This window comes from Pituophis catenifer, unplaced genomic scaffold, assembly GCF_029215685.1.
Source record: "Pituophis catenifer annectens isolate HBS135680 unplaced genomic scaffold, rPitCat1.0.hap2 SCAF_2, whole genome shotgun sequence".
Classification (NCBI taxonomy): domain Eukaryota; kingdom Metazoa; phylum Chordata; class Lepidosauria; order Squamata; family Colubridae; genus Pituophis; species Pituophis catenifer.
The window spans coordinates 187,682,569-187,695,239 of NW_027256882.1; the positions used below are offsets into that span (position 1 = coordinate 187,682,569).

At 38.2% G+C, this 12,671-nt stretch overlaps 1 protein-coding gene across 2 annotated transcripts in view; it reads right to left on the reverse strand.

Annotated features, from left to right (window-relative positions):
• Nucleotides 1–11,824, reverse strand: part of CARM1 (coactivator associated arginine methyltransferase 1) — a 95,134-nt gene extending 83,310 nt beyond the window's left edge. For both annotated transcript variants that reach the window (XM_070938334.1, XM_070938333.1), the window contains exon 1: nucleotides 11,674–11,824. In XM_070938334.1, coding sequence (XP_070794435.1) covers nucleotides 11,674–11,824 — 151 coding nt within the window. The remainder of the gene's footprint in view (nucleotides 1–11,673) is intronic.
• Nucleotides 11,825–12,671: the final 847 nt, after the last annotated feature.

Genomic DNA, 12,671 nt, shown 5'->3' on the forward strand with positions numbered 1-12,671 from the left:
CGTGGATCTAAGGAAAAATTTCTTGACAGTGAGAACATTTAATCAGTGGAACAGCTTTCCTCCCAGTGTTGAGGGTGCTCCATTGCTGGAGCTTTTCAGGAAATGATTGGGCAACCATTTGTCCAGGATGGTATAAGGACTCCTGCCTTGGGCAGAGGTTGGCCTAGCAGACCTTGAAGGTCCCTTCTAGCACTATGAATATATGAGAATAATTAACTAAATACACGCACACCCATAGACATTAAACTCAACTTTTTTTAGCAAAATAAGCAGATACTCAGCCAAATAAGGAAAGGTTTATAAAGCTTTCAAAAAATTAATCCGTCATGTTTAAAAAAAAGAGGGCTATTAAAATAACAGGATAAAAATACTTGCCAGCCAAACTTTAATTAATCTTCCTTTACCATCTTAAGAAAGATAATTCAGAAAGGACTCTACCAGGTCCCACACATCCTTGTGCATAGGTGTGGGAAATAGTTTCTGAATCTATTACCAAGCACATGGCACAAGAGAATAAGCTGTAGGGGATCTTTGGACCTTCCTTACATCCTACCTGTTTACCCTCGTAAGCTTATTCTGACATGCTCCATCAAAACACCAAGAAAATCCTGAATATAAACAAGGAAAGTGATTACAGACAAGGTTGGGGAGGACTTCAGGACTACAATGCTAAATTATGTTCAGAACCTCTAAAATAAGCATTGATGTGTCTTGGCCTTCAAAGAAATAGAAACTTAGCTTTGCATCTTTTCTCTTTTATTCTGAAAAGAGTGATGAAGGGTATTTTATATTGCTTTGCTTGAGGTAAACTAGATTTCAACCCATTGCTATTGCTAACTTTGAATTCCAGATCTCATTGATACAATTTAAAGCCCATAATTTCAGCCTTGTTAAGGAGAGTTATGGGGAAAAGCTCAACCACAATCTCTGCCATTCTTTCCACAAAAAGATTCACACCATTCAGAACTCTAAATATTCTAATTTTGGGGATACAATATTTATTTCATATTTTAAATACAGAATACCTTTTTTACTGGAATTGTATTAATGCTACAGGAATTATATACATGCACATACTCAACTTGCAAGCACTCATAATCCTACATTTACCTGCCAGCTCCCACTACACAAGCACACAGAACATAAGCAAAAAAATTGTATAGTTTAAGTTCCCTCAAGTAAACCACAACTTATTTCTTAGTAAGATAGAAAAATGTGGGTGAACAGTATCACCACCAGATGGATTTGTAACTGGCTGACAAACTGTACTCAATGAGTAGTCCTTAACGGTACTACTCTACATGGAGGGAAGTGAGCAATGGGATACCACAAGGTTCCGTCTTAGGCCCAATACTCTTCAATGTTTTCATAAATGACTTAAATGAGGGAATGGGAGGGCATCAAATTTGTAAATGATACTAAGTTGGCAGGAATAGCCAATACCCTAGAAGACAAGTTCAGCATCCAAAAGGATCTTGACAGACTTGAATAATGGGCCCTATACAAAATGAAATTTAATGTGGAGAAAAGCAAAATTTTACACTTAGACAGGTACAAAGATACAAGTACAGATTAGATGAAACCTGGCTCAAAAACAGTAACTATGAGAGGGATCCTGGAGTCATAGTGGACGATTACTGTATTTTTCACACTATAAGACACACTTTTTCCTCCCCAGAAAGTGGGTGGAAATGTCTTAGAGCGAATATTGTGGTGGGTGGGAGGGGGGTTTGTGTGGTGGCTGCTGCCGTTCGCCACTGCTGGGGAATGTTGGAGCCTTCGCTGCCAAGCAGCTGATTGGCAGTTGGACCGGCCTCCCGGAATACAGGTGATCAGCTGTTCTAGGCAGCGGGGATCACTGCCACCGCTGCTTGCTGCTGCAGTGACGAACGGCGGCAGGCGATTCCTGCCGCCTAGAACAGCTCATTGGCAGTATTCCAGGAGGCCGATCTAATCGCCAATCAGCTGTTCGGCAGCGAAGGCTTCAGTGTTCTCCGGTGGCGGCGGCAGCTCAGCCCAGTTGACCGGTGGTGGACACAATGGAGTGGAGCCCTGACAAGCCATGTCCTGGGGCTGCGATAACGTGTTGAAGCTGATCAGGCTGTTTGCTGTTTGCTGCAAGGACGCTAGCCAGATGAATACCGGATGGATGCTGGGAAGCAGAGGCAGATTTTTTTTTCTTGTTTTCCTCCTCTAAAGCTAATGTGCGTCTTATGATCCGGTGCGTCTTATAGTGCAACAAATACGGTACTTAAATATAAGCCAGCAGTGTGTGGAAGCAGCCAAAAAAGCTTGGTTGCATAAACAGAAGCATAGAATCAAAATCACGTGAAGTATTAGATTATAAAATCTTAGTAAGACCACACTGGAACACTGCATCCAATTTTGGTCACCACATTACAAAAAGGATATTGAGAGTTTGGAAAAAGTGCAGAGAAGAGCAATTAAGATGATTAAGAGGTTGGAGACTAAATATATATGAAGAACGGTTGCAGGAATTGGATATGGCTAGTCTAGCGAAAAGAAGAACTAGGGTGAAATGATAGCAGTGTTTCAGTATTTGAGAGGCTACTACAACAAAGACGAGGTCAACTTATTTTTCAATGCACCAGAAGGCAAGACAAGAAAAAATGGATGGAAACCAATCAAGGAGAGAAGAAACTTGGAATTAAGGAGAAAGTTCCTAACTGTGAAAACAATGAAGCAATGAAACAGCTTGCCTTCAGAAGTTGTGGAGGTTTTTAAGAAAAACCTCACTGGAGGTTTTTAAGAAGATAACCATTTGTCTGAAGTGGTATAGGGTCTCTTGCTTGAGCAGGGGATTGGACTAGAACAGGGGTCCCCAACCTCTGGACTATGGCCCACCTGTGGGCTGTTATGCATTTGCAACCAGGCTGGGAAAATGGCAAGCACATGAGCATCCCCACTTGCACAAGCAGTGGGCAAGAATGTGCATGAGTGCTCCATTTGATTTAGCTGTGCACACACTTGCCAGCTACTCACATGGAACCATCCCCTCTTCCCCCCCCCGCCCCACCTGGTCTGCAAACCTGTTAAGGTTGGGAAACTCTGGACTAGAAAATCTCCAAGGTCCCTTCCAGCTCTATTCTGATTCTGTTCTAAGTAATACAATATTCTATTTGGCTTTTGTATAAGACAAATACAAAAATTAATTCAATGAAAAGATATTGTGCAACCTTAACAGAAAAGCTACCAGACAGAGGTAACAACTTTGAAGTTCCATTATTCAAACATTCCTAATTTTCAGTCAGGCATCTTATGCAGGGCACAAGGATCTAGACAGCAGGATTGAGAAGATCAAGAATTCCATCAAGCAATTTTCCTGCTCACAGAGAACTGCCAATTCAATGGAAGGGCAGAGATCAGACTTATGAGCTCAGCAGGAATCCTTTTATTGCAGAGTATTAATACAATGAAGCTTTGTTTCCGGAAAGCATAACCGACCAAGACAACAATGGCTCAGACTTAATTTGATTAGAAAAGCAAGGGTTAGCTCAAGACCAGGAGGAGAGGGGGAAAAAGCCCAAAAACATTTGTCTGGCATGTAAAAAACACAATTCAGAACCTAGAAAAGAGCCCTGCCTTTTCAAGATACTGCCTTTGGAAGATATTCAATGCAAATGTCTCCCATGCTCATTAATTAGGCTGTCAAGCTGGGCCTCTCTCAGTTCTTTGTGAGCAATAAATGGGATAGCAGATGTGCCCTAGGGCTTCCATACACACATCACAAAAGGGCTAAATGCCTGGTAAAATCAAGGGATTCAAAAGGCTGCCACGGAACTGTCACATCAGAGGTGGATTTATGAGTTGAAGAGATGCTTTCCCTACCACACCACTCTTTTTAAAATGCTTTTGTTTAAAATGCACACCAATTTGGACCTGCAGTTAAGTTTACACAAATACTCAGTGGTTATGATATAAAAGAGTTGGCCTTCAATAGTTTGATTTTGCAACACAGAATTTGGGATTTAACAAAAAACATGTGGACAATAAAAGTAAGCAATAATATGAGGTACAGAACAATTGACAGCTTCATGGATATTGGTCAGTTTCATGACAGGCTAACTTTTTAATTGCATCAACATGCCTACTTATATTTGTCAGAGCAGCAGATATAACTCTGTGCTCTTATGATGATTTTGATGATTTTACATGTTTTTTAAAAATAGTCATTATATGTTTGAGCTCCCCAAGCCTCCAAATAAATGTCAAAATCTGTTAAATTCTTTAATCATAAACATACTGTATATTTGCAAAATATTATTATTGAAAGCTGATAATAGTATAGAACTGATGTTCTCCACCATACATTTTGGGCTGCAGTGTCTTCCACTGATCATCTTGCTACTGTTAAAGTCTCAAATAGAAAGCTTTAAGTTGCCTTTCCATAACTGTGAAATGCAAAAATTTATTTTGGAAATTACAACCCTACTGAAAAATTGTTTGAAATATTTAGAAGCATGACAATTTCTGACCAATTATTCCGTTTTTAAACTTATATAAGACAATTTTCATTTATAAATGTCAAGACTTCTATTTAGAGATTTACCTTTAAACAGGAGACATATGCAGACTCAATTAGTCAAGGATTCCTAAGATAAAAAATTAAAGATATTTTACTCATTGTAATTAAGGAACGTGATTATTCCAGCTAATTGGTATGGTACAGAAATGTGAAAATATGTAGCCCTCAATGCTCATTTTAGCTGACTGAAGTTAAATTCAACATACCTGAAATACAGCTCATCTCTATGTTGTGTATAAAGGTCTTTATCTGATATAAAATATTTTCTGTTTCCTCAGTATAAGTAGAATTGAAGTGGACATTTAATCCCCATATTGTGGGTTATTCCCCCCTCCCCAATACTCCAACATCTAACCCAACCAGGTTAGGTAAATAAACATTTACCCAAGGTATATAACATCATTTTAACACTCTTAAAGTTTGTTTTTAATGACAAAATGTTAATATTTTGTCATATTATATTCCACTTACATTTAAGAAGTCACATTGGTCTTTTGCTTTTTGTCTTTGCCTGATTCTTGTTTTATGGTGATCATTGACTGAGATAAAAACTAGAAGATATCGCTTTCATTTTTAATAACTGTAAAAGCATGTCATCTCAAAGAAAGCCAGCAATCCAAACTTAATTTCAGGTTCTGATTTCAGACTCCTGTTTATTAGGGGAGCCATTAAATCATAACCATCAACTGGCTATAAACTAAGCTCCTCTAGCAAATTCCAGATTACTGATTCTACTCCTAAAAGACGCAGTACGATGGAGGCACCAACATGCTAACTTTTGAAGAATACATTTGGAGCCTCCAGAAATATAGTCCATTATTTTGGCAAAGACAACCACTATTTCAGCGAAGAACTATGAAACTGCAATTATTTCAGTACTTTGTACATTCTTTTCTCCCAGAACAGATATGATCTAAATATAATTATAGAGACATTTTGAAATGTTTCCATTCAGTAAACTGCAATTATTACAAAAATTAATCACAATTTAACTAAGAGATGTCTAACATAAACAATTTTCTTAGCTTTAAGTATTATTAAACCAAATCCTCTTCCAATGATTTCACTACATACAAAGATGGCTTTTAATAACATATATTGACAATATTATTTTTATAATTTCACTTTTTTCTTGTGCAATAAAATTAATTATAATTCTGTATTCTTCTCCAGAGAAACAATGAGGAATGACTAGACTGTCTTTTTAAAAAAGACTACCCTTTTTAATTGATGAACGGTATCCAGCAAAGTTATTCCTCCTCCCTTTTATTGTGTTTTACATTTGGAATTTCTGAGATTCAAACTCTGATTCATGCAGAGAAGAAATATAAAATACAATGGCCCTTGATTTAACAGACACCTATGTAACAAACTTCAAATGCCACTTCAAATCCCTCCCAAATTAACGAACTGCATTCAAAAAATTAAAGGTAAAGGTTCCCTTCGCACATATGTGCTAGTCGTTCCCGACTCTAGGGGGCGGTGTTCATCTCCGTTTCAAAGCAGAAGAGCCAGCACTGTCCGAAGATGTCTCCATGGTCATGTGGCCGGCATGACTAAATACCAAAGGTGCACGGAACGCTGCTACCTTCCCACCAAAGGTAGTCCCTATTTTTCTACTTGCATTTTCTATGCGCTTTTGAACTGCTAGGTTGGCAGAAGCTGGGACAAGTAACGGGAGCTCACCCCATTACGTGGCACTAGGGATTCGAACCGCTGAACTGCCGACCTTTCGATTGACAAGCTCAGCATCTTAGCCACTGAGCCACCGCGTCCTTGTGTTCAAAAACTTACATTGATGCAAATGACATACTTTGGGGATATAACAGACATTCAGAAATAATGGACACATACAGCCCCAAATTAATCAAGGATTTATTATAGCTACTACTACTAAGTAGTAGTTATTATTTAAAGGGGACTCATAGGAAGCAGGTTATTTTGAACTGAGAATATTTAAAGATAGGCCTCAGATTATTGTTCATAAAAATATGAAAGACTGAAATATCTGGGCTCAAATTCAATATCTGAGATAAAATTAATAACATAAAAATTATTTCCATGGAAAATTTGTTATATGTGATATTCCTCTCTATATTTCTGAAACATATTTTCAAAAATCTAATGGACTACTCCAGAAGCTTATCTGGAGAAATTCTTCATCTCATTTTTCACTTAGGAAGCTTAAATTTTCAGAAAAGGGTTTAATTGTTTAGATTTTTTTAAAAAAACACATACTGTAACTTCCTTCTTAACAGTGATTTGAAATTGGACTTTGGACACTTTGAAATCAGCACATTTGACACATTTAATAAGTTGAAGGATGTTGGAGTCCAAAAACTGCAGTGGCTTCACTGAAACTACAAAATGTAAGAATCTAGGAGAATGAAACTGGTCCTCCTAAATTAGCAACAATGGAGCTACTCAGATCATTCTGATCATGCTACGTTAACATTACCGAGATTCCAAACAGAAACATAGCATGATAATGCTTTCACTGAAATATTTGGATGGAGTTTGAGCATGTATTTAGTTTAATAAGATTCAATGATAAATTTGAGGAGTTGCTTTGACAACAAACCCAGCCCACAAAATCAAAAACACAGGGTTTTCTTGAGAGAAGATACTGCACTTTGTTGCTCTGCACAGCTCTATTAATACATAAAATAATAAACCTAGAGTAATAATTTATAAAAGTATGTTAGGACATCAAAATATTAAAAAATACAAGAAGGCATGGAAAATAAATTGGAATATCTTGTACTAAACATCTATAGAGTAAATACCTGGTATCTAAATATCACACTTTAAAATTAACAATCATTACTGAATTAATTAATATTAATAGAAATCCTTCAACATTTCATGTTTCCAAGAAGAAACAGATGGTTCAACTAACTGTTGGAAATTGAAAGGGCTTGAAATGCAACACTGGTTCATAAAAAGTGGTTTGGTGTTGTAGCAGCTCTATTATGGAAAAAAGATCGTAGAATAGAATAGAGCTGGTAGGGACCTTGGAGGTCTTCTAGTCCAGCCCCCTGCTCAAGCAGGAGAACCTATACCAGTGATGGCAAAACTTTTAGGCACAATGCCCAAACTGGAAGGTGCTCATGCATGCCAGAGCATCAGAAACCCGATGACCAGCTGGCTGGCGTGCATGTGCGCCTCAGAAACCCAACAACCAGCTGGCCAAGCTGGGGCAATGGCGCGCGTGCCCACAGAGAGGGCTCTGCGTGCCACCTCTGGCATATGTGCCATAGGTTTGCCATCACGGACATATACCATTTCAGATAAGTGATTGTCTAGTCTCTTCTTAAAAATATCCAGTGATGGAGCGCCCACTATTTCTGAAGGCAAGCTGTTCCACTGGTTAATTGTCCTCACTGTTAGGAAGTTTCTCCTTAATTCCAGGTTGCTTCTCTTTTTGTTTGGTTTCCAACCAGATATTTCATAGAATAATTCTGAATTTTTTTGGCTATTATAGTTATTTCTGTTTTTTTTTTTAATTATCCATCTTTTTCTACATTCAAATATATATTTACTATCACAAGATCCAAATGTAAGAGATTTAGATTTCATACACCAATTTCAATATTTAATTTCCCATTTTTCCTATAGTAAATTAAAAACATTAATAATTTATTTAGCAATATATTAATATAAATGAACACTACTTTTATTTAATGACTGAAAAATGCATACTTTTGTGTGGAGCGGGTTCTTTTTCCTTGTTTCTTTTCCCCATTTTAGCATATGTAATAAAAATAGTTTTTAAAAATATACTTGGGTTTTGCAGTCAGGTTTCTCTAGAAAAACTAATTACGAGTGGAAAACTTGTAAATTAAGCACCAGAATATAAAAGAAAAAAATATATTCTGTAATTAAAGTCTTGTCTACTTTAGACTAAACCAGCCAAAATGTAGCACAATTTCCACAATGATTGATGTTCTGTTGATAACAATAGTTAAATTAAATTTGGCAGTGTGAACAACTAAAAAAAAGGTTGAAAGAAAAAGTTCACATCATACTAAGAAAGACTGACTCTGGCAACTTTCAAATATTTCAAATATGCATAATGTTCTGCAGTTTGCAGAACAGTAATTATAATTAGGTTAGGGATAAAAAAAATCTGTAAGCCTCCAAGAATTGTTGACTTATAGCCAGTGGTGGGTTGCTACCGGTTTGCCCCCGATTGGGCAAACTGGTAGCGGCGGCAGCGGGAGGCTCTGCCAACCCGCCCGGACGTCTTTGTGCATGTGCAGAAGCTTCTGTGCATGTGCAGAAGTGTCGTGCATGTGTGCGTCCACGAGCGAACTGGCAGTGACAGGATTTGAAACCCACTACTGCTTACAACTCACCACTAAGCTGCCTAAACTGGGTGTTGTAGCTAAGCAATATCTAGAGGGTCAGAATTACTCTACCCTTGATTTCAGTTACAATAACCTATAACAGCTGAACTCAAAAACTTCAGCTATAGGGATGATTAACTGGGAATGGAATGTAGAATGGTTCTGTTTCCACTGGACTGTCAAACTTTATTTATTTATTAGCCCAATTTATATGCCGCCCTTCTCCATAGACTCAGGGCGGCTTACAATGCATTATAGCAATAGCCTGCATACTTTTTTGAATATACCTGCTTATTAGGGCTTGTAGACTATGCCATTCTAGAGGTGGTCGAATGGATCCCAAAGTAGTTCAGAATCAGATTATGCTGCTTCAGACTTTGTGCTCTAGACAAAACTTTATCTGCTTTCAAAATACGGGAAGAGGTTTGGAATGCTCTCAAGGGAAGGAGAACTTAGCTATTCTGCTCATAGCTAACCTATCTAGCATCCACTCTACAACAAAATGAATTTCTATAAGTGATCAACTTTAGCTCATTCTGAATTTCCACATGGGAATTACAATAGTGTATGTTTCTTCTAATAGTATGAGTAGTCTCTCAAAGAAGTAATACCTGAATATGTACACATACAAAAAAACCCATTCCCTTTGGACAGTCTCATGAAGATTTCAAAATCTATCTAACATACAAAAAAAGCTCAAGACTTTTTAAAAGTCATCCATCTTATCTGCAATCTGGAGTCCACAAATTATCCTAGCACAGGCATGCTTATTCCTAACTACAGGGATCTACTTTACATGCTAGTTTAGTAATTTCATACTTTAGCCCTTGTAAAATTGCCACTTACTTTATGACTTTAACTGTTTTCTCATTTGCTCCAAAAGCTGAAGGCAGTTAGTGAATAGACAATGCTGCTGTCTTCACACCAGCACTGAACAGCCAATATGTAGATTAAAGTTTCCCCATCATATCCTCATAGCCATCATATCCCCAAGTCACCCAGATTGAAAAAATGGCCTCCTTACTATCCCAGACCTATAAATTAGATATACTTTCTGCATTCATGTGAGGAAGTGCAAAAATAATTGCTTTCATATAAAGAGAGATTTCAACAGAATTACTGTAGTATGTTGAATTTCTTTCATTCTAATACTCAGTTCAAATTTACTAATCTAAATAACTAAATATTTTGTATACAAGTCTCAACCTCTCATGGTATATCAAAAATTGTCAGAAATCAGTATACAAAGTAATTTGAACCCACCTAACATGTTCAAGTTATGGTATCATTCTGACTGAATTACAGAAATTGAGTCACAGTGCAGAAGACCACACTGCAGTATTCACATTTACATCCAGTATAGCCAATTTAACATTATGAACTGTCTAAGCAACTCACATTATCAAGCAAAAACCACAAATGTAAGTATACACATTAGTCTCTGTGAAACTAGTTGTTGATTCATCAAACTGAACAGCAATGATATTCATTCATTGCAAAATACCTGTTTGTAAAAGATACCAATATTGAAGGTGACCAACTATGGGATACACACTCAATGTAGCCCTTTGGTGCTCAATTATATCAACATACAGATCCAAATCAGATCCCATTGAAGGGATAAAAGTGTAATAATTATTACAAAAAAAGTGTAATACTAGCCAAATTGTCTCAAGGATTAGAGAGGAAAATACTAAAAAGTAGTTCATAATGAATGAGGGCAAATATAATAATTCAGAATGATTATTATGGAATTATTTATGAAACAGTTTCATGAGTTATTAAGGCTGTATTCTTAAAAAGCTGTTTTATGCTCAGAACAGCTTTAAAAAGACTTTAAGTCTTTTTACATGTATTCCTCCTGTACCTACAAATATGTTGTTCAAAAAAAGAGCATTCAGAAAAACCCTGTTCATTCAACCTACAAGCTTGTAAGATTTTACTCTCAATTTGCCAATATAAACAGTTCTAAAATGCACTTTTCCAATCCCAATCCCATTTAAAGCTTAATCTTTTTTTTAATTACCCACAAACCTACTTTTCTCTAATTTACTTTTCCCAGTTGTATCATCAGAATACATATGCCTTTAAGTGTATGGCTTACTAGTCTTAAATTATTAATGTGACTTTTGGGAATACATGGAATGGCGATTAACTTTTGACAGGTTAGTTTAAAATACTTCAGATTAAACCTGGAATTTCTCAGACTGGTGCAAAATTATTAGAAGTTTGGGGCAACAGTCACGGAGCATTTACTTGGCTGAAACATAAAAAGCCATGGGATATTATCCTTTATTTGCCTGCAAACGAAAATAAATGGACTGTTCTCCAAGGGAAGCTATGGCTTGTTAGAATGGAAATTCAAAAAACTCCGGAATATATCGCGACCCCCACCTGATTTCCCTGATGTGCTCATGGGTGAAACTTGGTCTCCTTCCTAGGAGCTACTATGAAGTAGTATAGATATGAATTACTCTTCGCACACGTTCAGAAACCTTTGGCCTTCAAACACAGGGGCGACAGACCGCTCTCCCTCGCAACCTCAAGCAGAAGCGATGGCGAGAAAGCAGCTTCTAGAAGTGGTTAGCAGCTCGTCCGCATCCCCTCACCGGTTGTCCGTCCTACAGCTCGTCCGCATCCCCTCACCGGTTGTCCGTCCTACAACTCATTCATTCTTTTCATTCATTCATCCGACCCTCCCTTTTCACGCGACTAGGCCCCCACCGGCCCGCTTGTCAGTGAGCATGCCCGCCAGCTCAGCCCCATTTCGCCACTCACGGCTATACAAAGCGAGGCAAGCGGCGTCAGGCCCGGTGCGAGCCTCGAGACGCAGCGCTTGCTGCTCTTGGTGCCGTTGGATTTCCCCGTTGGCATCGCCGATAGTCAGGAGCCGCACACCCGGAAAGACCGATACCACCGCCGCCGCCATCTTGGCATCCCAGGCCCGCTCCGCGGCGGCGGCGGCGACTGTAGGTAAAAGCCGAAGGCGACTGAGAAAGGCGTCAGAGAAGGAGCGGCCGGAAGCCGTGCCTTTTGAGCGCCGCTAGGCTGGACAAGGCAGGGGGCGGAGGCGCCCTCTACTGGTCGGCGGGGATAAGGAAGGGGGTGCTCTTCGGGCCAATCAGCGTGGGAAGGCGAGTCGCTGCCGGACGAAAAGATGGCAAGGTAAGGGATTCAGGTGATGGGAGTAAGACGAAAGAGGACTAGTATATTCAGTGCCCTTGAGAGAAAGGACAGAGTCCAGTTAAGTTGGCGTAAGAAACTGGGCTGCAAATTCCCATATTTCCTTGCAGGGTGGATAAAAATCGATGATTTTTTTAATTATTATTTTTTTTAAATCAGATTTTTTTATTTAAATCGGATTTTTTTTATTTTTATCAAATTTATTTTAATAAAATGCTTTTTGGAGTAAAAATCTATCTAAAGATAGTTTTCTATTTAAGATGCATTAGTTTATTCAGCATGAAATGGAGCTTAGTTATGTAGCATGAGGCTGTAAATTCTGCAATATTGGGACTGTGGTGAGTCAACAGCAAATCAGAAGAGGAGTTCCTGCGGGACAGAGATGACAGTTGCTCTTTAAAAAATTATGATTTAAATCAAGTCTTTTTACTAGTGATTTAAATCAAATTCATCCTGTTTCCTTGTATCTCTTTGCTGCCACCCCATATATATCTGGAGCTTTGGACTCCAGTCATGCTAACCCCTAGGTTGGAAGATTGTGTATCCACAGAGTGGAGGATCAACCCAAGAAAATATATTTACTTATTTTATTC